This window comes from Cibotium barometz, chromosome 37 (genome assembly GCF_041138505.1).
Source record: "Cibotium barometz isolate CiBa-2024 chromosome 37, ASM4113850v1, whole genome shotgun sequence".
NCBI classification, from domain to species: domain Eukaryota; kingdom Viridiplantae; phylum Streptophyta; class Polypodiopsida; order Cyatheales; family Cibotiaceae; genus Cibotium; species Cibotium barometz.
The window spans coordinates 49,399,014-49,426,844 of NC_141082.1; the positions used below are offsets into that span (position 1 = coordinate 49,399,014).

General features: G+C 46.6%; 1 protein-coding gene across 3 annotated transcripts in view; it reads left to right on the forward strand.

Annotated features, from left to right (window-relative positions):
* LOC147617358 (NAD(P)-binding Rossmann-fold superfamily protein) overlaps positions 1-27,831 on the forward strand; it is a 59,376-nt gene that overhangs the window by 18,610 nt on the left and 12,935 nt on the right. For all 3 annotated transcript variants that reach the window (XM_086777003.1, XM_086777002.1, XM_086777004.1), the window contains 5 exons: positions 11,880-12,014; positions 12,178-12,201; positions 18,373-18,484; positions 18,573-18,701; positions 18,794-18,843. In XM_086777003.1, the coding sequence (XP_086633129.1) occupies positions 11,880-12,014; positions 12,178-12,201; positions 18,373-18,484; positions 18,573-18,701; positions 18,794-18,843 (450 nt within the window). The remainder of the gene's footprint in view (positions 1-11,879; positions 12,015-12,177; positions 12,202-18,372; positions 18,485-18,572; positions 18,702-18,793; positions 18,844-27,831) is intronic.

Here is a 27,831-nt window from a genome sequence, read left to right on the forward strand (position 1 = left end):
GGGACCAACAAATATTTTGTATTTTGATGGAGCTTTTCAAAGGAAGACTGGAAAAGGAAGTGTGGGGATCTACCTATGTGATTCAGAGGGGAAAGAGATTATGGCAGAAGGTAAGGCGATTGGCTGTGTGAAATCCAACAATGAAGCTGAATATGCAGCCCTGATATGGGGGCTAAAACGCAGTCAAGAAAAAGGAGTCCAAGGGCTGAGTATATTTGGGGATTCCCTCTTGATCATCTCCCAAATGCAGGAGGTGTGGCAGGTTCGGAGTGAGGCACTCAAGCCCTTACAGGAGGAGGCCAAACAATTGTGCAGAAATTTGGGAGTGAAGGCATTTGTACACATAACCAGAGATCAGAATGTTCGAGCCGATGCTTTGGCTCAGGAAGCATTAAAAGAAGAAGATGTGTGATGGTATTGGATACAGGTTTAGAAGATTTGCAAGAGGTATATGACTACTTGCAACAGGGAGAGTTTCCCCAAAATATGTCCAAAAATGAGCAAAGGGGATTGATGGCAAAAGCTAAGCCATATACCATATTGGGTGACATTCTATACAGGATGGGCAAGGATAGTTTCCTTCGCCGAGTGGTTGGGTCCACAGAGGCACGGCAAGTAATGGAAGCATGTCACGAAGATCTATGCGGGGGTCACTTTGCACATGAAAGTACAGCCAGAAAGATATTGGCAACAGGGTACTTTTGGCCTACCATGCACAGGGATATCCAAGAATGGTGCACTACGTGCCATACATGTCAGGCTTTCGGCAGGAGAGAGTTGAAGAGAGGTCCGCTTCATCCCATCCGGGCTTTGGGACCATTTGAGAAGTGGGGATTGGGCCACTCCCCCGCTCTCGCCATGGAAAGTATTATATATTGGTAGCTACTGATTATGTTACTAGGTGGCCGGAGGCAAAAGCAGTGGTGAAGTGTGAGTCAGTAGTGAATTTTCTAATGGAGAACATTTGCTCACGCTTTGGATGCCCACTTGAGGTTGTCATGGATCAAGGACCTGCTTTTCGAAGTGAACTTTTACAAATATGGCTGTCCAAACTTTCAGTAAAACATCGGTTCTCCTCCCCTTACTATCCTCAATGCAATGGACTTGTGGAAAAGACTCACAGTACGGTGTGTGATATTATGACCAAAATGATTCAAAAGACTAGATCTGAATGGGAAAAATGGTTACCCATGGCTTTGTGGGCTTATCTTACTACAACCAAGGCAGCCACAGGGTACTCTCCTTTTCACCTGGTGTATGGCACAGAGGCTGTCCTACCGATTGAGTTGGAGTTACCAACTTTAAGGATAATAATGGAGTATGAATTAGATGAAACAAAAACATGTGCAGCTAGGTTAGCTTTGCTGGAAAAATTAGATGAGCAAAGGAGAGAGGCACTAATGACAAATGAGGCAACTCAGAGGGCCATGAAAGCCAGGATGGACGACATAATTACTTGGAAGGATTTCAATGAAGGCGATTTGGTACTAAAATATGATAACAGGCTGGATAATAGATTGTACAAAAAGTTTTTGGTGAGGTGGGAAGGTCCTTATGTGGTTCTGAAGACATATGCCAATGGGACCTATTACATCAAAGAACTTGGCCAGCAAGGGCCCGGTGAGCGGATAATGGGTTCCGTTTGAAGAAGTTCAAAGTAAGACAAGATGTGTGAGGTTTTGCTGATATGTACAGTCTTTTTACAGCAGTTTACAGTCAGAATAAATGCGAGAGTTTGATGCTATATACAGCCAGCTTATAACAGGTCTTTCATGTGTTGAAAGTGTGGAGTTTTATTCCTTTGCCAAGCTGCCAAGTTTATGTTTAATCTTGGCAGCCTGGGGGGGGGGGGAATGAGATGTAAAAATTTTAATTTCTACAAGGCAATGGAAGAAGGTTTAATCTTGTAACCCCTCTCCGCTATGGAGTCCAGAAGGAGATGGGGGATTTCCGGAGCTTCGAGTTGCCACCGAGATCATAAAAATCGGAGGTTTAATCGGGAAGATACGGAATTTTCTTTTTCTAGAGACGTCATGTGGTTTTATGGGAGGGGGTAGAGTGGTTTTAATTAAGGCTTGTAGGATTTGGTGTAGATGGATGAGTGTGGATCATTCCAGAGGTGGGAGGTGATGGGTTGCTAAGTAAGAATAGTTGCTACGAGAGGGGAAAAAAAAAACGGTGTGTGTACAGTTTATATATATAGGCAAGCAAGCAAGGCGGAATATATAGATGTGTGCTGAATTTCTGTTCATGGCGTTTTTTTTGTGGATTGGTCGTATCTCTGTTTGCAATAGCATGCCCTCTCCCTCCTACACCTTTGCTGTGATCCCGTGTAGAAGCATACGAGCATGACATAAAATAAATTTTCATCGCTTCAATGGCAAGGAGAGACAAGCATTCATCTTGATTTAGCCTCGGTCATGTATTGAGAGGATCTGTTGTTAAGTGGACAATCTAGCCTGATGGCAAGGAGAGACAAGCACTCATCTTGATTTACTTTAAACATTTTTTCGAAGTCCTGCAAGAAGAGAAACTCCTCTCCATCTACCACTACACAGAGTTAAGCGTACTTAGTGCTAACTCGGGTATATCTGGTGCTGTCCGTATCTCATCGGTCTCATCTGCGGGTGTATCCACAGCCGCCATTGCTAATGACCCTTCTCCACTAGCCTGTGAGGTGGTACCTTTAGGTATTTCTGCCTCTTCATGTTGTTGAAGAAGAACCAAGGCAAGAGCTTGCTCCGCCACTTCAACAAGGAGCTTAAGCTTTGGATCTACCACCCTGCCCTTAACTAAAGCGACTAGGAAAACGTCACCAATCTTAACCTCATCATTCGAGTCTTGTTCATTCAACATGAGAATGAATGTTGAGATACATGACAAAAAGTTGGTGCCGATGTTTCCCTTACCAAGGGCAGCCATTTCCCGAGTGGAAAGCACCTTGAAGTGTCCATCATCTTGTACTGCTTCTTGGTACCTACACAGTCTCTTAGGATAGTTTGCATCGGTTTTGTTGATGTAATGTAGAAGCTCGCAAGGGACCCAGATATTGTTGGGGATGATCACAGCAAAGGGCTTTATGTATGTTTCCATGTACTCCAAGGTCTCCGTGTAGTCATGTTCGGTGAGGAGGATAGTTGCTTTGAAGTCAATGCCGCGAGAGAAAATGTGAAATAGATCTTGCTGGCCAGTCCACTCAGTGCTCTCTAGGAATGCAAGAAAGCTCTCATATGCCATGGAATCATCCATTAGGATTGCCGATGAGAGTGCAAGCCAAGCTGTAGGAAATATATGCTAGCAAAGTGCGTGTGAGTGCTAGTGATACAAATGTCTTGGGATATAATATCAAAAGCTTTGCGGAAATCCACAAAGTAGCAGCAAATCCTCTAACGTCATGCTCTACCCTCCTCAATGATGGCATGGAGGGTGAAGATGTGGTCTAGGGTAGAGTAGCTCCTCCGAAAGCCTGCCTGTCCTGAGACTCTGCATCCCTGTAAATCTACAAATGAACTGAGTCCGTCTCTAGCACTGATCCATAGAGTTTGGCCAATGTGTGGCCAATCATTATCATCCTATAATTATTAGGATCAAGTAGATCTTCGGCTTTGAGGATGGGGGTGATGGTATTGGTGGACCAAGAGGGTGGAAATCCTTCACAAAGGGCTTTATTGAACATGTAGGCTAGGAGGGGTGCCAGGGTATCATCGGCATGCGAGATGTACTTGTTGGCAATGAGTCCCTCATGATCTTGGGCTCGCCCATTGCGTAGTCTACGAATGGCCTTAAGGACCATGCCCTTTGTGAAGAAGATGGAAATGGTGGGGTGGGGATCTGGTGGTGGGGGTAGGGGTGGTTGATGGGGGATATGATAGAGGGAGTGTGCATAGGAGTGCCATGTGTCCGTGCAGGTGATAGGTGTGGGGGGGGCGATAATCTCGGAGTTTCCTCTAGGCCTCTTTGCAGTTCGGCCCTAAGAAAAATCGTATAACTCATCCTCCTTTCAAGCGTAGAACTCCTGTTTCTTGCGTTGGGTGAGCCGTTGAGAAATCCGTTGCACTTGGCGCTTCGTGATTTGCCCAATCTGTATCTCATGCTTAAGACGGGAGTGTGTGGCTTGTCATTCGTCATCATACCAACAGTTCTGGGGCATGGAACCACAAGGTGGCTTGGTGGTAGACCGCCGCATGCAGATGAAAGAAGTGGCGGTGGATGTGTGGAGTATGGTGGTGAGCTGTGATGTGAGGGTGGGTAGGGGGACAATAGGTTCCACATCCTGGAGTTGGCGGTAGATGTGGTTGGAGTAAACAAGGTCAAGCTCATGATCAAAATGGACTTGGGTGTAATGTGAGAAGGGGGGTGGTGGCGGAGGGACGGGTGGTGTGCGGGTAAGAGTGAAAGAGAGGTAGGCATGTTCAGCTTTGAAGGGGGGTGGCGGGGTGGAGAAGTCGGGGAGAAGGTGTGCGAAAGCCGGAGATCCCATAAGGTAGTCCACTGTGCTAGTACCTCTTGAGTGAGGGAAGGAGGTGGGGGCGTTGGAGGAGGATGCCATCGGGACATCCCGTTATAGATAACGAGACCATGTGCAGGTCCAAGCTCTAAGAAATATCTCCCATACACTGTGACCTCCTCACGGTCCTGTGATGATCTCTGCAGGCCCGTGTTAGTAATGTCCTACTCCTGTAGTCTGATAGGGACCTGCTGACTTCCAGGACTTCCCCCCAGTTGTGAGAACTCCGTAATATCCCCATATAATGGTAAGTACGGTGATTGGCCATGCTGTGGGGCATAAGGGGAATGGCGTGGAGAAAAATAACACACAACAATGTGGATGACTCTGTCACTGCTAAGTTGTAGCCGCACCCAAAGATACCGTGCATCCTCGTCCTTTCAGACAATGCTAAGAATCCGTTGGAGATGGGATCTAAAAAGGACAGCTTCACCTCCATAGCCACATACTTGTGACTATGATGAGTCTCTGTATAGAAAATGACATCCTTGCCTGTGAGAATCTCGCTCAAACCTCCTGGACTTGACCACAGTATGCCATTGTAGTTCCATACTGCTAAGCTCAGGTGTTTGGTCTCATAGACCCCATGTCCCTATTTGGGACAGCGCTCAGTGATAATGACCCTACCATCTCTGTAGATAGCCCACTTGCCTGCTAATCTAATGATGAGAGGCCGCTCTCGTGTTATATTCTTGCCTGCCCTCCATGTATCTGCAAAGGGGGAAGGGGGGGTGATCCTGTCCACTCCTAACATCTGGCAAAGCGTCATGGCATTCTCCTTGGGGGAAGCCCCCGCCTGTAGCCCCCGCACTCACATGGAGTTCCTGTGTTTCTCCTCCTCGAGAGTCTCATGTATGATGCATTGTGGGGGTTTGTGCTTCTTTACCACCTCCAGCCAATCTTTCTTGGTGGTCGGCAGTTCATCCTGCAGCTTATCACTTGCAGCCTTCAGCTGCTCCAAGTCTGTCCTCAGACCTTCCTGAATATTCAGTTCCCCTTCCTCCACTGTATGGTCCTTGACCGTAGCCTTTACGGCTTCCATTTCTGCCCGGAGCTCCCCTATCACTGGGGCAGCCTCTGGCATTTCTTGTTGTTGCATCTTGGTCTCTTTCAACATCTGAATCTCCTCCTTCTGGTGGTTCAACTTTGCTGCCAATTCCTCTATCTTGTTATTCTTGCCCTGTATCTCCTTGCAAAGGCCTTCCAACTGTTTTTCATGTTGGTTCAGGACCCTGTCCAGCACCTTCTTCTATTCGCCCAACGCCTTCTTGGTGTTTTCCTCCACTGTCTTGATGTATGCTTCCAGCTCCTGTAGATTCATTGTGGCTATTTCCCCTAGTTGCTGCCTTGGGGGCATTGAAATCCCCGAGCAGGAGGACTTCCACCTAACTTCCACTAAGGACGATGCTCAAAGAGAGAATGTTGCATGCCTCAATGATGTGGTTAGATTGATTGAAGTGATTGATACTCACCAAGTACAATGCTTTTGTAGGGTAGGGAGTAGCCCTATCTTTTGACACATAGGTGGACACATGTCACATACTGGACACACACACACACAACAAGTACACACATATAGATGGTGTTTTTCTTTTCTGGAAACAAGATCCTTCTAGTAGTTAACAAAAACAGCCTCGAAGGGCTCAATACAACCTCAAAGGGCTAGATACAAACTCACTCGCCTCCATGTACGGGGCGAGGGCCAAAGAACAAGTGGGGAAGAAAGATGCACTTCTCCTCCGGCTGGCCGCTCGATGAGGAGAAGGCTATCGCATACAAGAGGTGGGGAGGGAACAACCACACAGGTGGTCTGTAGTGCCAAGTGGGCTCACCACCTCGATTTGTGAGACAAGGGCCAGGTCGCCAGAGCCTCAAGAAGGCTTCTCGATGCTTCTGCATACGGTCACAACCACCTTGCAACTTCCCCCACTGGCTGCAGAGGGTTAGAATGATGTCAAGCCAAATGATCCTGATGGAATCCGCCGGCGGAGTGTGGGTGCCTTCTATGACATTGCTTCATCGAGCTCTCCAAATGTGACAAGTTGCAATGCTACTACAAATCTCCCATCTCTGGTACGAATCCGGTGTGCGGTGATCAATAGATGGGGCTGGGAGTGGTACTGACGAAATACGAAGGTGAGAGACCTAAAGGGCTAAACCCAAATTCCTCCTCATAAGCCATAGCAACCTTAGCCTCAGTGGCCCACGCGACAATGCCCCATGAAATGATACGGGGAGATGTCTTGTCCATCGTGAAAATGCAGAGAATCCGCTGCCAAACTTGTTGAGCCTTTGGGCAATCCCGAAGACAATGTCCCTAAGACTCCCAAGGGCGGCCACACGTTGGACAAGATGTTGGTCTACTGCCTATGGCCAACCATGTGCCCACCGCCGAACTCCTATGTGTTAGCGACCACAAAAAGAGGTGATCTTTTGAGGCCGAAAACTGTTGTAACGCGCGGAAGCTCTGGGTAGTCTTCTTTCAGCCCTAAACACTCTTGAAGACCTCCTGATGCAAAAACGCACCATGATGCAAAAACGCAGGTAGAGAGAGAGTAGAGAGAGAGAGTGAGAAGTGCTGGAATTTCAGTATATACTATGTACAAAAAAGGTACAAATCTGTACAGCCATGGGCTGCCTTCATAAAAAGGTTGTTAACTCCTAAATCTGTCCCCTATGGGACCTCTAAATGACCCACACCCCTAGTGGGAGTGAATGAGTAAAACATAGAGCTATGGTGCCCTTTTATAGGCCTTTGGAGCATGTGGGAAACTGGCCGACTGCTGGTCGGCCAGTTACTGTTTCATAAATGCAATAAAAATCCTGCCGACTGGTTCTCTTGGATGCGCCTGCTGCTGCCACGTCAGCCGACATACTTTCTGGTACAGCCAGCAGCTCCTTTACTCAGCCGACTGTACCCTGGTTCTTCTCCACGTCCAAACTGGCCACTTGTGCTCAAATCCCTGGCTCTGTCTGGTTCTGCTCTTTATCTGGCTGCCTCTTCTGGATCTAGCCCTGAGCATGTCCATGGCATCTGTGATGCACATGACATCCCCCTCTGCTAAACTTGATGACGGGAATCCAACCTGCTCTTGGATGACTGTCATCATCCCAATCCTGTTCCGAAGTCCCTCTGTCATCATCCATCCTTGGCAAACCTTTTTCTCTGAAAATCCGGTCTGTTCTCCAATCCACTCTGTCTCTGATGAAGATCTATGCATCTGGTCTTCCTCTAGTCCACAATCCATTCCTGCCCTGACTCTGAACACCGTCTTGGTCTTCGTTCCTGGAACTGAGTCTGGCACTCTCACATCACCCTTGGAGGATCAACCTCCCTTGGGACCGTTCCCTTAGAACCCATCTGGCTCACGGAACTGACATCCCCATCTGGCACTGTGGAACACCACCAACAAACCTCCTGGGAGTTCTTCCCGATCTGTGTTCCCGCCTTGGGCTTCGAATCCGTGTACTTTCCTGTACCTTGGACCTGTACACCATCATCTGGGACTGATTCAACGTTTAGCTTTGCTGAGCCTGATGCTCTGATACCAATGTAACGCGCGGAAGCTCTGGGTAGTCTTCTTTCAGCCCTAAACACTCTTGAAGACCTCCTGATGCAAAAACGCACCATGATGCAAAAACGCAGGTAGAGAGAGAGTAGAGAGAGAGAGTGAGAAGTGCTGGAATTTCAGTATATACTATGTACAAAAAAGGTACAAATCTGTACAGCCATGGGCTGCCTTCATAAAAAGGTTGTTAACTCCTAAATCTGTCCCCTATGGGACCTCTAAATGACCCACACCCCTAGTGGGAGTGAATGAGTAAAACATAGAGCTATGGTGCCCTTTTATAGGCCTTTGGAGCATGTGGGAAACTGGCCGACTGCTGGTCGGCCAGTTACTGTTTCATAAATGCAATAAAAATCCTGCCGACTGGTTCTCTTGGATGCGCCTGCTGCTGCCACGTCAGCCGACATACTTTCTGGTACAGCCAGCAGCTCCTTTACTCAGCCGACTGTACCCTGGTTCTTCTCCACGTCCAAACTGGCCACTTGTGCTCAAATCCCTGGCTCTGTCTGGTTCTGCTCTTTATCTGGCTGCCTCTTCTGGATCTAGCCCTGAGCATGTCCATGGCATCTGTGATGCACATGACACCTAGAGCCTCTTCCAAAAATCTGAGAGAAAACACAGTGAGAGGCCGTGAGAGTGCCAATGTCTTGTTGCTGTCAGGGTGCCCTCGACCTTGGGCATTTGGATCTTGCGGCCTAGCTGTGTGATGTATGTGAAGAACGGGGTACCCAGAGTCTCCTCCGTGTCTACAGGATCACACCAAGTCCACTCCCCCGGGTCCCACTGGAGGGCTAGCTCTCCCAAATCCATAAATGCTAGTCTCTCCCTGGCCACCTTGGCCTGAGGGGGGTCAATGTACCGCTCATATGCATGAAATCCGATCACCCTCACCCTCTGCAAGGTGCATCCATTGAAGTCATCCAAGGGGGGATCTGATCTCTCTAATCTGCCATGGGGCCCAATCGAGAATGTGAGCAAGGCACAACTCTCATCTGCGCTATGAACTGCCAAGAGAATATCATGCCCACCAATGAGGTGATAGCTCAAGTGGTGAAGGTGTTTGCCTAGGACTAAGAGGTCTTGGGTTCAAAACCCCCCTTGGTGCTTCCTCGACGGCATCACCCTACGGGCGGTCAAAAATCAGTAACTATGGGAGGATCTTGGGCCTAAGGCCAATCAGAAAAAAGAAGAAGAGAATATCATGCCTAGTAAACACGCCTAGCCACTGCGGATAGGGTTCAACCACTCCTGAGGAATAGGAGAGTCGATGTTCAAGATGAGTGTGCCTTTGCCCTTGACCCCGGCCAGGCCTCTCTCTTGAGCCTCTTAGGGGAGCTGTTTGAATGCAAGCCAATCTCCAAGGGTGTTCACACCTAATAAGAGGGCATTCCCACCTACTAGACTCGGAATATCCAACAAACTCCCCTTCGGAGTGGAGGAGGTGTTGTTTGAGAGGCCTTCAATAGCTATGGTGATTTGGGCTCTAAACTGCAACATGTGATACAAAAGAACATAGTGTGCCAACACATGAAACCCTCCTGTCAGCTTGATATAAGAGCTTGACCACTCATGACTGTGCCTACATCTGTCTACCTAGAACAACGCCCTTGGCTTCAAGTAGGGATATCTGAAAAACAGAGTCTTTTATAAAAACAAGGCTTACAAGAAAAACACAAGATTATTTATCAGAGCTTGGTGGACCTTTCGGGCAGAGAACCCTTGACTCATACAAAATAAAGTAATAAGTAACTACAAGTAGTCGCAAATCCTTGCATCCTCTACCGGTTCATAGCTGGTTGCCTGCAATCACTAGGATCCCCACAAAAGACATGGGTTCCCACTTTGGCAATAGAGGGGTCACAGAATAAACAAGTACATCCGCATCCAAGAGTTTATCTAACCAGGTCTAGGTCCTCAGATCGGTCTACCAACCATGAATTGGAGTAATGAAGAAGAATCCTGCTCCATGTTGTTCAACTAAGTACAACTCAAGAAGCTATTAAAATGTACTTTTGGGTACTTAAGCAAACTAAACTCCCTCCACCTATGTATGCTCCTCGTGGATGTGAAACCCACGGAACCATCTAACAGAGGGGAAAGAGCCATCAGGTCTCTGGAAGGAACTATCAAAAGCAAATAGGGAAAGCTTACCGAGACTTTCACCCATGAATCGTGTGATCTTCTGTGTTCAGGTTTATTTGATACCAGTCTCCCATATCCATTGTGATGGGCTTTGGTGCCTCCCTATGCACCCCTCTAGGCTGAAAAAAACTGGTGAAGATGGTAACCTGCGAGGAGGGCTGTTGGTAACTTGAGAGAAGGGCTGTTGGGGGAGAGGATCTCCGAGTAGTGACTCTCTGTGTCAGCTGAGCTCCAGTAGGAAGAGTCCAAGGCACCTCTGAGCAAGGTACTCCATGATTGGGGACAAGGATCCAAAGCCCTCTCTAAAGACATGGAAATTTCCCTTTGATCTCATAGTAGACTGGGCACTGGCAACATAGTGCTTCTCCGACTCAACCCCCATCTGATAGAGTCTACATGTCCTGCCCTCTTTGGGCATCCTCTCAGCTCGGCAAGTCTCTATGCTCAGTCTATGGGATGATACCCTAAGCTCGCCAATGGCTATCCTCATAGCATGGGACATGAAGCCATCTAGATAACTTGGTCTCTAGATGCAACCATCTGCTGTGAATCTGAGGAAATGATCTCTGTAGTACTGTATCTTGGTAGGCAATGGGCCTACCGGTCTGATCCATATGTTACCTGTGTATAGCCCCAGTAGATCGTATCAGATCACCCGGTTCCTATCCTCATGTGTTAAGCCTAATGTATGGGGAATTTGGATCATACTGAAATGGAGGGAGCCGGTCGATCTGAATGCTCTCACCCAGCCGCTATCTATTGTGATGAATATAGTGCAAGTCAAGGAAGTCAAAGTGGATTTATCTCCCTCCCCCTGTGTATATAAGTGACTGTCTGGAACAGGGCCTCCATCAACATAGGTGCCGCAACAAACTCTACCTCGATGATCTGGTGGGGAACAGATGACTAGATGCGTATCATATGTGATAATGTTATGATCTGAGGACGCTCTATGCATTGCCAATCTGCCGGGGATAAATCCAGTGCCCAGAAGGGAGCTGCATACATAAGTGCCAAGGTGACAAGGGTGCCAAAAGGCCAACCCTTCGTCCTCGGCTCCTGAAAATGTGCCTGGAAGCACTGCCTCTTCAATAAGGCTAGAACTTCATATTCTCTAGTGAGTCTATCGTCTGCTGCCTGTCTCATGGAGAAGTGTGGACTAGTGAAGGTAGCTCCGAGAAAGGCAAAGAGACGCTAATGGTCTATCTGGTAGGATTTGAAATTGCAAGGTCTAGGGTTGTACCAGCCTTGTATGTATTCTTTGGCTTCTAGTGGACGTGAAACAGCAATCTGTTTGTTTCTCTCCATCAAGAAAAAGGGAAGAATGCATGCAACATTTCAATTATCGTTCTTGACATATACCTCATAATTTCTTGTACCGACTATATGCCTTGTTGCTGGCTTTAGCTTTGTTTTGGCATATAACTCACAATATCATGTTTACTGCTTTTGCCTTATGCTTTGCTAAAAACCCTGCTGTTTCTAATGGTGTGCAACCTTTTGATTATGGTTCTTGACGCATACCTCATTCGTAATGTTCTTGTACAGGCTAGATGGCTTGTTGCTGGCTTTAGCTTATTGTTTGTGTATGGCTCACAATATTATGTTTTTCTGGCTTACTCTTTGCTCAAATCCTTTTTATTTCTAATAATTTTCTACAGGTAGTTGGAGATGTGACAAAGAAAGATACTCTCCTGCCAGATTATTTCAAGGGAGTGAATAAGGTCATAAGTGCAGTCTCTGTCATCGTTGGCCCAAAAGAAGGTGATTCACCTGAAAGACAGAAGTATTATCAGGTGAGTCTTTCTGTGTGATTAATACTTATCGGCTTCAGGTTTCCAAGCTCATTGAAGAGATGTTTTTAATCAACATTATGGGATTGTATGCCCTCGTTGGCATTAATCGTCAAAGTTTTGAGTTGTGACACTAATCAAATTCGGCGTGTGTCTTTCTTTGCAGGGTATCAAGTTTTTTGCACCAGAGGTAATATCTAAAGTCTGTTCTTGTTTAAAGTGTAATTTGGTGACACATTTTCTTAGTAGTAGTGATTCAGAATAGAGTTCTTGCAAAGAGCATTAAACTTTTTGGGCCTACACATGCATGCATAATTAAAGAGGAAATAGGCAAATGCAAAATAAGTCAGAGAAATTCAAAGCTACACTTGTTGAAATAAAAGAGCATGATACCCATTGTAGGGGATAAAAGAACTTGTTGGATAAAAGCAGTTGGATGATGGAAAGATCTAAATCTTGCTCTAAATATTTTGTAAAGGAAATTAGCCGAGAGAGAGTCCAGGATATAGACTGAGCAAATATGGTAAGCTTTATAAAAGTAAACAATGAATACTGCATGTATCTTGTTCATGTTCTATTATTTAGCATGATTAAGGGTTGATTGTTTTCATATTTCTTCTGTACCCCTTTGTTATGTTGATAAGGCAATATGAGACAAACAAAGATAGACTTCTTAGATTGCTCAAAAGATAAGATATATAATAGATGACAGCTTTCTTTGACTGTGGCTCATGAGATAGGAGCTTTGATAGCAAACTAGAAAGTATGTGAAGGCTGAATAGTGCAGCTTAAAAGAGGAGACATGGTATGATCTGTATTATAGAATTGGTCTAATGGGGCACCTTTTGAAGACCTGTGTGTAGTAGTTGGTATGTCTATCAGTTTGGGTGGACATGAAGAAGCCTACATGACAATTTATGGCTAGATAATTACTGTGTGTAGTAGTTGGTATGTCTATCAGTTTGGGTGGACATGAAGAAGCCTACATGACAATTTATGGCTAGATAATTACTGTGTATTACGCTTTCAGGGCTGTGAAGCTCCCAACTTCAACAACTGCTGGCCACTAAACTTGTCTTGCAATCCGTGTCATAGGAAGCTCTCCTGTAAACAAGGCATGTTGTGGTCTTAACCCTAATTTGAAGGTCTTAACCCTAATTAGCCTTGGGACGTAACATACTTCCCCCCTTAAGAACCATTGATGTCCTCAGCAATGAATCCGGGGAAGTCACTTTTTAGACTACGCACTGACTCCCATGTAACCTTGACCTCAGACCGTTTTTTCCATTTGATCACGTAGTCATAATAGATGGTATGTCGAGACTAGCTAGTACATTGATCAAGAACCAACGAGTTCCATAGGAATATGCCTAATAATATCCTGGAGTAGTGGCACAATCTCATTACCAGCGTTCTTTCAAACGACTGATGTGAAATACTGGGCGAGTCTTGGTTCCAGGAGGTAGTACTAGCCGGTAAGCCACATTACTGATCTTCTTTATGATCTGGTAAGGACCACAACATCGAGAAGATAACTTGTAATGCTTGCTAGTCCACATCGTCTTAGATTCCTTTGGGACTTTAAGATACACCCACATGCCCTCCCGTGAAAATCTCGGGGTCCCTCGTTGGTTAGCATAACACTGAGCACAGTCTTGAGCACTCTTTTTGCTTTCCCTTCCAACTTTCAGCATATTCTGTATATCTTGCTAGAAATCCACTGTTGATCGCAACTTGACCCCCCGTAGCCCTGCATGAATGGGCGACTTCGAATGATAACCGTACATAAGCATAAATGGGCTACATGCCTACTGTTTATAAGAAAACTCAACTTGTGGAAGACACCTTTCCTACTCAGATTGTCTCTTGGAGACACATGTCCTCAGCATATCCTCCATAGTTTGTCTCGTCCTCTCTATTTGGCCACGTGACTAGGGATGATCCAAAGATGACATGCCTAAACGTGTTTCCAATTTGGAGAACAGTGATTGCTAGAATTGTGCAGCAAATTTGGGATCGTGGTCACTAACAATCTTCTTAGACAATCCATAGAGCTTATACAATTGATCCACAAAGAGTTGAGCCGACTCATGACTCTTTACTGATGTCTTGGTAGGGATAAATCTAGCCATCTTTGTCAATTGGTCAACTACGACACTTAGCAACTTGTTCTCAAAAATTTGAAGAAAAGGATGCAATAACCCTCTAGCTTTAAGCCCAACCCTATAGTGGTATCAGAGCCCAAGGTTTACACCTGCACAACGCACATACCTATCCGTACATTCTTGCGTGTTGTCCGTATCCACCCATACACCCTCGTGTGGTGACTGTACCTGCCGTCCGTGCTATCCATACTGCCTGTATTGTCATGTCAGTACATGCAAAATTTGTACGTGACTATACTTGCAGAATTCGTATGCAAATGTACTTGTGGAATCTGTACTAGTTGTACCTATTGTACTTGCACACTTCTTCAAGATGGGGCCTTTTGCAATTTCAGCAAAAATCAGGGCATTCAACTTTGAGATAACAAAATTACCATGATCCCACAGATCGGGTGGAGACTCTGGATGCCCCTTTCTTTGCATATACAGCACGGCTTGGCCGTAGGATCTAGATGCCGGAGATAGATGGCACACCGGGAGCAGTAGCACACTGGCAGTCTCAAGGCCTATCACAGCGCTTCCTTTCAGATTTCTGGAAGAGGCTTTGGGACAGCTTTCGGCCGAGGAGGATCACTCTCTTCCTTTGGCTGATGGCACACAGGAGTCTAGCGGTTGGTACTTGGCTGGCAGTTGGAGGTCGGTCAGCAGCTTGTCCGAGGTGCGGCCACACCCAGGAGTCTCAGTGATATTGCCTTTGGGATTGCCCGAAGGCTCAACAGATTTGGCAGCGGATTCTCTGCATCTTCGCTATGGACAAGGCATCGACCTGGATCATCACTTGGGGTATTGTCACTTGGGCCACCGAGGCTAGAGTGGTCAGGACTTATGAGGAGGATAGGGGAGGCCTTGCCCTTTAGGTCTCCCACCATCGTATTGCAGTAGTACTAGGCACAACCCCACCTGCAGGTGTCTAGCGACCAGGCTCATGCCAGCGATGGGAGATTTGCAGTAGCATAGCAGCCTGGCACATCTGGCGTGCTAGATGTAGCAAGGCCATCGAGGGTACCCACACTCCGCTGGCTGAGACCATCAGGAGCATATGGCTCGACACATCATTCACACCCTCCGCAGTCAGCGGGGGAAGCTGCAGGGAGGTTCTGACCGCATGCGGAAGCGGCGGGAAGCCTTCTTGAGACTTTGGAGGCTTGGTCCTTTCCTCATAGATAGGGGCGATGACCCCATTTGGCATTTCAGACCACCTATGTGGTTGTTCCCCCCCGTGTATAAGATAGCCTTCTCCTCATAGAGAGGCCAACCGGAGGCGAAGCATCTCTTCCCCTTATGATCACTTGTTTCCTGTCCTTATATGAGGCGAGTTTGTATTTAGCCCCTCGTGGCTGTTTTTTCTTTAACTAATTGAAGGATCTCTTTCTCGGGAAAAAAAGATAACAAAGTTACACGTTCATTTTTCTTTGAGCTGTTGATTTTACTCCCTACATGACTTTTGTGCAGGTAACTCTTTTAAAAAGGCAGTGTGTAGTTCCAAAGGAAATTTGGCAAAAGTAGTACAGACATTGTGTGTGTTGCTTCCGAACACGTGAAGTAATGGCACAAAATGCAAGGGATGTGTTTGGGGCTTGTCTCAAGAGGACAACAAGATTGATGACAACTACTCCCTTTGGAGTTTTATGGTTAGAAATTTAATGGGGGCCAAGGGTCTGTGGGGTTTGTTAACTGTGATGATGCTCGTCTTGCAAACATTACATGTGCCACTCCTGTGGCAGAGGTGCTTAGCAAGCTCCAGCATCTGCTTCTACCACTCAAGAAAAAAGAAGATTCAATGCATGTGATGTTGAGGCCATGGCTTTAATCTCTTTGTTTGTCAAGAGATCCATTATTCCACACATGTGATCATGCAAGACTTCACAGAGTGCATGGGATGTTCTTGAAACAATGTATCAAGCAAAGAATGAGGTGAGAGTTGCATACCTCAAGAAAGAATTTTTTTTTTTTCCCTGTGAAAGATCATTCTATTAGCTACCAAGAGAAATAGCCATAATGGGTAAGTACAAACTTGGCTCCTCATGGGAAGCCAGAGTGAAAAAAAATAAAGAGGGGGGAGGATGCTCCTCTTCCGGCTGGCTGCTCTAGGAGGAGAAGGCTATATCATACAATGGGGGGAGGGGGAAACAACCACATAGGTGGTCTATAGTGCCAAGTGGGCTCACCACCACTATCAGTGAGAAAGGGACTGTGACGCCCCCCAAATCCTCATGAAGGCCTCTACATGCGGTTTGAACCACCTTGAAGCGTCCCCCACTGTTCACGAAGGGTATGACTGATATCGAGCCAGATGCTCCGAATGGACTCCACTAGCGGGGTGAGGGTACCTTCGATGGCTTAGCTACATCGAGCTCTCCAGATATGCTATTCAACAATACTATTGCAAATCTCCCATCTCTGGCTAGATCCTCGAGTCCAGTGACCAATTGATGGAGCTGGGACCAACACTACCGAACTGCGAAGGTGAGAGACCTTAAGGGCTAGTCGCCCACCCTCCTCATCATATGACATGACAGCCTCGGCCTCAATGGCCCAAGCAACTGTGTCCCACGTAATAGTGTGGGAGGGGGCCTGGTTTATAGTGAAAACGTGGAGATTCTGCTGTCAAACCTGTTGAGCCTTCGTGCGATCCCTGACGTTGGGACCCCCGAGGGTGGTCACACCTCGAACAGACTGAAGGCCTTCCTCCAATGGCCAGCCAAGTGCCAACCACCAAGCTCCGATGTGCAAGCTGCCATAGAAAGAGAGGGATCTTTCATGGCCAAAAGCTATCCCAGAGCCTCTTTGAGAAATCTGAGAGAAACTGAGGAGGGAGGCCCTGGGACTACTGGTGTCCTGCTGCTTGCACGATTGCCCTCAACCTTTGACATCTGAATCCTACAGCCGAGCCGTGGAGTGTAGGCAAAAAAGGGGGGTACAAGGACTCTCCTCCCTATAATCCGGATCATGCCATGTCCACTCCCTCTGGTCCCATTGGAGGCGTGTGAGAGGACGGCCCTCCCAAATCCACAAACACTAGAATCTCTCTTTGGCCACCTTGGCCGGTGGAGTTCTATGTGCCACTCATGCGCATAGAAACCAATCACCGTCACCCTCTGCAAGGTGCATCCCCTCAAATCCTCCATGGGGGGCTTTGCTCTCTCAAGTCTGCAATGAGGTCCAATAGAGAAAGTGAGTAAGGTGGAGCTCTAATCCACGCCGTGGACTGCCAAAGGTAGATCATGTGTGGTGAACACTCCCAACCACTACCGCGGGGGGGCGGGGGGGGGGGAGTCTGCCACTCTGCAGGGATGGAAGAGTCGATGTTGAGGCTAAGTCTGGAGGCTAAGTCTGTCCCTAGCCCGGATCCTAGTAAGGCTTCTCTCCTGGGCCTCAGGGGGCAGTTATCTGAACGTAAGACAATCTCCAAGTGACCTAGCGGGTCCCATGCGCAAAGCTCCCCACGATATGAGCAGGCGATCCCCCAGCATGTGAACATTGGGCAAACAGATCAGGGGGTTCCAGATCAGAGGCTATTAGAGGACGGTCCTTAGATGTAGCAGGAGCGGACTGTTGAAGGGCCAGCCTGAGGTGATCCCAAGCACGCAAGAGACTGGCCGCAAATCTGTTCTCCAATGCAGGGCTAAAGCCACGAGCCTACATCTCCATGAAGATCCATCTCATACTCTAGGGCCACGAGCCTCCTAAAATCAAGATGCAGGTGGAGATCCTAGCCAAAGTCCTTAGAGCAAAGTCACATGGAACAGGAACAAACAGATGGAACGGGGGTCTGTTTTGGAATGGGAACGGAACCCGGAAAGAAAATGGCAATGACACGTCATCACCATATGGCTACCATTTGCAAGCTAAGGAGATGCAAGGACATATATTGCCAATCCTTTTAGATGCAAGGTTATACACCACTCTCATATGATATGATATGATCATAGAAAAATACAAAAATTCTCATTTACTAAAAAATTAGACCCAGAATGCCTTTAGCCAAGGATGCACATTTGCGGAACGGGAATGGGAACGACACAGGTTATGGAGCGCGTTCCATTGTTCCCAAGGCTATGGAACAACGTTCCATGTTACTATGCCTTCAAGGGCATAGTAACATTTCTTATGACTATGATTACATCAGCTAATGTCATGGGATTTTATATGTTTGTAGGATTCATGGGCGGGCCTAATAAATGCTGGTTTTACAGGTGAAAGGTGATTCCCCAGAAACCGTGGAATTTTATGGAATGCAGAATTTAATTGAAGCTGTCAAAGATCATCTTGGCTTACGGGAGGGCAAGACTCTCTTCAGTGTTTCTGGTAGGATGGATTGTTAGGGTTTGTGAAAATTGGGTTTCTAAAGCAACACTTCTAAAAATAGTTACTAACTTCAGTTCTGCACAAGTAGCCAACGGTTTTCCAATAGGCCCTGCATGGGGTTCACTGGATGATGTGGTGATGGGTGGTGTAAGCGCAAGCTCACTTCAGATTGATTTGAATGGTGGCAAAGAGGGTGGTGCTATTGGCCTTTTCAAAGGTGATTGGTTCATATCTAAATCCAGCATTATTGCTCGCAGCTGTATCAAGTAACCAACGTGACTCATAAGAATGGTGTTGAACTTTTTGCAGGATTTGTATCAACTGATAACAATGGTGGCTTTGCTAGTATTCGCACAAAGGTGAGGGATGTTGGTCGTAGTGATACATAGAAACTTGCTTTCAGCTTATGAAAAGTTGAAGCTTAGCAACTTTGTTTAAAATTGTCGAAAGTGCTGAAAACATCCTGTTTCGTTCTCTCTTTATTGGTATACTGAGCTTTATGTAATGATGTTTCCATTTCTATGTTCGAAGTATGTCTGAGCAGTGGATCTTACCTAGTCAAGCCAACGTGGAGCTTATAGCATGTGTGTGTGCACAAAACTGAGTAGTGACCTCAACCTTGAGTTTTCCCAAGTATCAAACCAGAGGTCTCACAAACATATAAACTTTATCTTGATTTTTATTATGATCTGCAAAGCTTTCAACTCCGTCCCTCAGTTCTGTTTACTGGGGTGCCTGCAGGACTTCAGTTCCTACATGATATGGTATGGGGGGTGATTTCTCTTTATGAGGGGGTGACTGGTAGGGTTCGGGCACTAGGAGGGCTCAGGGGATATATGCAGCACTAGTGGAGTCAAACAAGGCTGCCCACACTCTTTGGCCTGTACATTGATGAGATATTAGCTTTCATGGACAGATTTGGAGAGGCAGAGGCTCACCATTGGATCTGGTGGCAGTGCCCATCTTGTTATATGCACATGACATAGTCCTGATATCAAATTCAGCTGAGGGGTTGTGAAGTCGTATGTGCACCTCAGGGTGACATTTACGGGACCACGCTTTTGCATGACAGCGGCCACTGAGGCCTGATTTGTTAGGGGCTATGCATCCCTAGCACGCTTGGAGAGGTAGTGCTTTTAGGCCCACTTGGAGGAGCCTTGTACCAAGTGTTGGCTCTATGACACTGTGGTACGCCAGGCAGCGATGTATGGTGCCCTTTTTTGCAGAATGGATCTTGGCATGGACTCCTGGAAGAGCATAGAGACTGCAGGTAATAATGCTATCATGTTTGATCAGGAGAAAAGCATTGGGGCCACATGTTCTTGTGCTAGCAGGTTTGGGGCAGCCCCCTTGGTCACAGATGGACCTGACAGCCTGGGCCAAGGTGGTATGGAGCATCATTATTCAGCCCCCTTGTAAAAGGGGGAGAAGGGGGGGGGGGGGGGGGAGGGGGGGTGTGTGTGGACATCATCATCCCAGTGATCCAAAGTCGAGCCCGTCTAAACAGACTTGTTGCTGCATCCTCTAGGGAAGAGCAATGGAAAGTTTTTCTCTCCTAATCAAGATGGTTCTTGTATGGTTTCATCCACTTGCAATGCAGTAAGGGGTGGGTGTGACATGGGCAGCAACAATATCTCAGAATCAGCCTGAAGCTCTGATACCAATGTGACATGCGGAAGCTTTGGGAGTATTCTTTCAGCCGTAAACACCATCTTGGAACATGTTGATGCAAAACACAAGTAGAAGATAGAGAAGAGAGATATATAACTGAGTATTCAGTATATTCATAGTGTACAAAAAGGTAGTGCCAATTGTACAGCCCTTGACTGCCTTCATGAGAAGGTATAAAACCTAATCTCTCCCTAAATCTAGGACCCAATCCATGGCTGGACTGAATGATCTAAACAATGAGCACTCTTGCCTTTTATAGGCTTTGGAATAAATTGATGGACTGGCCGACTGCTGGTCAGCCAGGTCCTGGACAAATTCCACACACTTTGCTGCAGCCGACAGGTCTTCTTCTCTCTCATGCGCTGGCTGACAGCACCCCTTGTCCACCACCAGTTATTCCCTTGCCAAAAACAGCAACACATGCTCCAAAATCTGGTTCTCTATCTTGTTGCCTCTTCAGGATTAGCCCTAGGATTAGTATGTGCATGTCTTGCACATGACATCCCCCTCTGCTAAACATTATGATGGTATTGGGAGGTTGGGAAAACGAGAAGGCCCCTGTAGCTACCCACCCAGCAGCCTCAGAAACCACACACAAACCCAGGGGCACCACCAGCACGATGCTGGAAATTGAAATCTCTCAAATACCTCCTACACTTGCTCTCTCAAACACACACCATCAAGACAGAAGAAATAGGAAGCACATCAACTATCTCTTCTTAACTCATTGATCGGATACATGCAAGAGTGAGAACCCCTCTGTGGGGAAGACACATAAAAGAAAGAAAACTATTACAAGCCCAGGCATGTCGGCCTCCGGCCTCACACAGTGTCAAACAGGCCTTGGGTGTGATCCGGCAGCCTGGCAGCCCACCCAAAGACACCAACCCAAATCTTCGTCTTCTCTTCCTTTTTTTATTTTTTTGGTGCCGTCCCTCAGCTCCCCTCGACCAAGCATAGGCTTCAGCAGATTTCCTGCATCTTTGGCTCCGTATGTTGCACCTGCCCCTTCCACAGTATGTCTCTCATCAATGAAAAGGATAATGTGTCCATCGGAATCTGTAACTTCTCTCAGCACAGCTTTCAGCCAGTCCTGAAATTCTCCACGATACCAGCCGGCAAGCACTTGCCCCACGACTCAGCAGTAACCAGCCTTCACAATCTCTCCCGGCTCCTCATCTGCTCTTTGTTTCGCTTCTGTTAAACCCCAACCACAGCTGCTGTTTGTCAGCCTTTCAGAAGGCCTCTCCTTCTTTTAATCGCCAAGCAGCCACTCATGCGCATCCCTCCTGTATGAATGGGAGAGTTAATTAGGGTTAGAGTTATTCATGTGGGAGACATACACAGAGAAGAAGGGAGAGAGAGAGAGAGAGAGTTGTGGGGATAAGTCAACTCAAGCATTGACTGTGTGACTCCCCTATCACACATGTATATTGCACTAGTACACATAGTGTACTTAGTACATTAAAAGTACTAAGTGTACTATGTACTATAACTTATGGGCTAGTACACACTATAAGGGTGGGCATAGTGCCTTTACCCTAACAACCTCCCACTTAAAGGCAAAGTGCCCTTAATGCCCATCAAGTGTCTGCAATGAGCAAACCGCTCTGGAGGCAAACTCTTTGTCAACAGATCAGCCGGGTTGTCATCCGTATGAATCTTAACAAGCTGAATTTGCTTGTTCTCTATCACCTCTCTGATGAAGTGATACTTCACATCCACATGCTTCGTCTTTGCATGAAAGACAGGGTTCTTTGCCAACTGGATGGCACTCTGACTATCACAATGCAACAATGGAATATCCCCTGTATAACCCAAATCAACCACTAACCGAGATAGCCATAATGCCTCCTTGCAAGCCTCTGTGGCTGCAATATACTCGGCCTCTGTAGTAGATAAGGCAGTGCACTTCTGCATCCTGGATATCCATGACACAGCACCTCCTGTGAATGTAAACACATAACCGGTAGTAGACTTCCGGTTATCTGGATGACCGGCATAATCCGAATCCGTGTAACCATGCACTAATGCATCCTGTTTGCCAAAGCAAATGCACATATCCTGTGTGCCCTTCAGGTATCTCATGACACCTTTCATTGCTTCCCAATGCTTCTTGCCAGGGTTGGCCATGTATCTAGAAACCACTCCCACTGCAAATGCAATGTCCGGCCTAGTAGCAACCATGGCATACATGAGACTGCCACAAGCTGAAGCATACGGAATCTTGGCCATATCAGCCCTGCCACTATTTGACTGTGGGCTGTCCATAGCATTGAGTTTCACATATGGAGGCAAAGGAGTACTAGTCTTCTTTCCCCCGTCCATATTGAACCTCTGCAAAACTTTGCCAATGTATTCGTTCTGAGACAAATACAACACATGCTGATTTCTGTCCTGAAGTATCCGCATACCCAAAATGTGATTTGCATCACCTAAATCCTTCATATCAAAGGTTTGATGTAGCGTCTTCTTCAAGGCATCCATCTCTTTACGAGATTTCCCGGCAATCAACATATCATCAACATACAAGATGAGGATCAATAGACTGCCATCCAAAGCTTTCTTGGTGTATAAGCAATGATCTATGTCACTTCTCCTGAAATCCTGGGATTTCATGAATGTATCAAATTTATGATACCATTCCCTTGGTGCCTGTTTGAGCCCATAGAGACTCTTTTTCAGCTTGCATACAAGCTTCTCCTTTCCACTCATTGCATAACCCTCTGGCTGTTGCATATATATCTCCTCATGGAGATCACCGTGAAGAAAAGCAGTCTCCATATCCATCTGAATCAAGTCCAGATCATCATGCGCAACCAAAGCTAACACAGCTCTAAGTGTGGTCATTTTGACCACTGGAGAGAAGATCTCATCAAAGTCCACACCATATTCCTGCTTGAAGCCTTTAGCCACTAACCTGGCTTTGTATCTTGGCTTTGCATCTGGTGTAACTTTGAGCCTGTAAACCCACTTGCATGGCAAAATCTTCTTGCCTGTAGGCAAATGCACCAACTTCCATGTTCCATTTTTGTGCAGAGAATCCATCTCTGACTTCATGGCACGCTCCCATAGAGCCTTATCTGCCCTCTGTAAAGCCTCCTTGTAACATGAGGGCTCCCCACAGTCAGTGAGCATCAAGTAGTCAACCCCTGGAACAAACCTGTCAGGGGCTCTGGAGGGTGGAACTCCGTACCCAATGACCATCATTTGCAGGTTGCTGTCCAGCCTGCATATCACCTATTGGTGGCTCCTGTTCCATGCCATAAGGCTGAAATATCATGCCCGGTATCTCCTCTAACTGTGGGATATCCATTGGGATATCTTCTGCCATCTCTGGCTGTCCATTTGGACCATTTTCAGCACCATTTAAGGGCTGGTTTTGCTGCTGTAATGGCTGATTTACAGCCCTTGGTTGTTGTCCATGATGTCCATCATCATCAAAGATGACTCTGCTAGGCTCCTGTTGCCTTGCAGGCTCCTTATACATGCATGTTTCATCAAAAATGACATCATTGCTGCGTATAATCTTTCTATTCACGGGATCCCAAAGTCTATATCCCATTTCACCTCTGTCACCATATCCTAGGAATATGCATTTGTGAGACTTAGGATCAAGTTTGTTGCGCATTTCCCTGCGTATGTGCACGTACGCAACACAATCAAACACTCTCAAGTGCTTGTATGACGGAGGCTTCCCTGTCCATACTTCCTCTGGCACTTTCCCACCAAGCCTCGTGTTAGGTGACCTGTTTATAAGGTGAACGGCTGTCATAACAGCTTCAGCCCAAAAACCATGAGGTAACGCAGCATGTGACAACATAGAACGGACCTTCTCCTGAATGGTCCTGTTCATCCTCTCTGCTGTCCCGTTTTGTGGAGGATCATAAGGAGTAGAGAGCTCCCTCTTGATGCCTTTAGCATCACAAAAGTCCTGAAACTGTTTGGACATATACTCTCCACCATTGTCGGAACGCAAAGCCTTCAGTGTTTTGCCAGTTTGATTCTCAACAAGAGCAACAAACTTCTCAAACACTGAGAATGTATCACTCTTCAAACGAAGAGGATAAACCCACTCCTTGCGTGTGGCATCATCAATAAAAGACACAAAATATTTTGCCCCTCCCAAAGAAAGCTGAGGCATCTCACATACATCTGTATGCACAAGCTCTAACTGAGCATCTTTCTGTCCAAGAGCTTTCTTGTGGGGGCACTGGAGTTGCCTACCATATATACAATGCTCACAAAACTGAAAACTTGAAAACTTTAGAGAAGGCAAGTAACCCAAATGAGACAATTGCTCCATTCCTTTGACACTCATGTGTCCCAACCGGCTATGCCACATAGAGATTTCCGGCAGCTCGGTTGCATTTACATTAGCATGGTGACAAACACCTGCATGCATGAAGTACACAGTGTCCACCTTAGAGCCTCTGGCAACAACCAATGAGCCCTTACTAATCTTCCACTTTCCACGACCAAATGTGGTAACATAATCAGCATCATCAAGCTGTCCAGTAGATAGCAGGTTCTTCTTGATCTCAGGCACATGCCTGACATTATGGAGCATAAGCTGTGAGCCATCTGAAAACACAAGCCTCACATCACCTCTGCCAAGAATCTTGCATGCATGGTTATCACCCAAATAACTACTCCTTCATTGCCAGCAGTATACCTGACAAACAAGTCTCTGCAACCTGTGACATGAAAGAAGGCACCTGAATCAATGATCCATGAGTGCATACCATGACCATCTCCTGTAAGAAGTGAATGGGCATCAAGTGAAGACGTGAATAGGACCTCATCCTCACTGTCACCTGGATGTGACACATTGATTTCTTCAATCTTGACTCCACTTTTGCCCTTTGGCTTTACATCTTTGGCTTCATCTTTGTCTTTGTCTTTGCCTTTTCCCTTTTCCTTTTGATCATTTTTCCATTTGTAGCATTTCTTTTTGATGTGTCCCTTCTTGCCACAATAATGGCATTCCAAGTCCTTTTTGGAGCGGGACTTGCTCCTTCCCCGTTCTTGGCTTTTACCCCTTTGCTGGGATCTCCCACGTGCATTCATTGCATTGGACTTTCCAACAGAATTGTTCTTCCTGTTCATCTCTTCTTGAAGAAGAGCACCTTCCACATCTGCATATGACAGCATAGCATTCGAATTGCTAGTGGCTGTCCTGAATGTGTCCCAACTCTCTGGCAAAGTGCATAAGAGAAAGGTGGCTTTAAACTCATCGTCCATTGCCAACTTTTGATTTATAACTTGGCTGACAATACCATTAAACTCATTTAAATGGGCTGCCATAGACGCCCCTTCCTTCATCTGAAGACCTATGAGTTTCTTCAACCAATACACTTTGCTTGAGGCACTTTGCTGGGCATACAAGTCCTGCAATCTTTGCCACATTCCCCAAGCTGTCTTCTCTTCACGAATGCTAAAAAGTAAAGAGTCTGACACAGACAACATGATAGTAGATCTTGCCAGCTCATCCATATCTTCCCACTCTTCAGCAGTAAGAGAAGCGGGCTTTACACCCCTTTCTTTGATAGGCTTGTGCTGCTTCTTCTGGAGCAACACATTATAGCACTGGGTTTGCCAAATATCATAATTATGTGAGCCTTCAAGCTTCTTGATGTGAAGCAATGAAGAGCTCTCACCTGTGGTTGCCATAGCAATATGCAACCTGTCAATGCCTGACTCCCTGCAAAATGTGCAAACACTGCACCAAAAAGCACACAAAGTGCTCACAGTTGTTCTCCCAAAGTTTATCTCCCACTGCGGAAGCACGAATGCAACTTTACTCCCACTGTATGTGATGAAATCACCAAAATCTGGTTGTTGCAGATTTAGGACAGCACCTTAAATGTGCTCTGTTGCCCTTCCAAAGTACTGTACAACAGTACCAAGTGCTCACTAATGATGTACCAAATCTGTACCGGCAAGTACATCAGCTGAAATTGAGCCTTTTCCTCACTCAAATCAATGTGCAGCCATGCCAAAACTTGCACAAAGTTGTACCAAATCTGTACCAGCAAGTACAACAGCAATAAATGCTCTCCTGGCTGTCCAAATGAGTGAAAATTAGACTTTTACAGTCCTGACCACTGCATACAACAGTCCCGAACAGAAATTGGGCAAAAGCCCCTTCACTGCAAGCTGATTTCTGAGGATTCAAGGCATAAAAGTCTTGCCTGCTGCTTTGCCAAGCTCAACAAGCATAAAATCTTGAAAAGCCCCTTGATTTAAGATCAATTGCTGATCATACATGGTACATTGACGCACATGAAGGCATCCAAAGTCTTCACTGTGCTTCCCCCTGGCCACATATACATCCAGTACATGAAAGCCCCTTGATTTACAGGTACATTGAGTGCTTGACAGGCATCAACACGTTGCCCTAGCATCAAACGCGATTGCCTGCATGCAAATCAATCCAATCGGCCCTTGATTTGCACTGCAATTTGCTGCAATTTTGCCCGAATGTGCGATTTCTCACATCATACAGCATGTATGAATGCTTAATTGCACAATTACATGAAAAGCCCCAAATTTCAACATCCAATTTCTTGCAAATTGTTCCTGATTGTGACCAATGTCACCCAATTTTGCCAATTTTGCTCAAAATTGAGCAATTCGGCACCTGACCTGCTCAATTGATGATTGTACCTGCTCAATTGCAAATTGGATATGCAAATTCCAAAAAATTGAAGCAAATACCTCAGGTATTTTTCTGATTTTTCTCTGATTTGCAGGCTGGATTTCTTTGTGTTGATGCTATTGCAGAAAAAGGGGGGGGGGGGCGCTTCTTGCTGATGTTGCTGAATCGGGAGTTGCTGCTGCTGAAGCGTGTGTTGATGCCTACTCACGTTTGCTGTTGACGTTGCCCCACGACTGCATCCAGTATTGCAGGGCAGCGTGTAGGCGGCCTCTCTCACCCTACCAGGCAGCAGCGACGTGTAGGCGGCCAGGTAAAGCTGCCTCACCAGGCAGCGATGGCCGATAAACAGGCGTGTTGGCTGAAGAAGCGAGCCAACCAGAGCCAGCGTTGCACGGCGCCACGGGGAAGCTCGAATGGATGCACGAAAAGCTCCATGCTCGCCTGCCTCCCTTTCACACTACGGGTTCGCTCGTAGGCGTGTTCGATGGACGCCCGCCTGCCTTCGCCTAGTAGCCAGCCGACTAGCGACCAAACGCCTCAACGCCACCAGTCGCTCGAGCTCGCCTTCGCCGCCTCCGCCTAGTAGCGCTACGCTTTTTGGACCAACGCCTCTTACTGTGCGATCGGCAAATCAGGATCCAACGTGCTGCAAGCTGCTCACGCTGCCTACGACTGGTTCAACAGCAGGGACACAGAGTCACTGCACACTGCACAAACCCTAGCTGACCTTCAGTCGACCTTGCTCACAGGCATCAGTTGAAATCACAGGATTGTGTGAAGAGCTGGGTGCAGCCATAGAGGGGAAGAGGGAGAGGATCAAGATTGCTCTGATACCAGTTGAATGGGAGAGTTAATTAGGGTTAGAGTTATTCATGTGGGAGACATACACAGAGAAGAAGGGAGAGAGAAAGAAAGAAAGAAAGATATATTAACGTCTACGAGAGGCCAAAGTCGGCCTATGAGACAAAAAATAATACAACTGTGTTCTTCCGGTCATCGAAAGAAAAGAAACAAA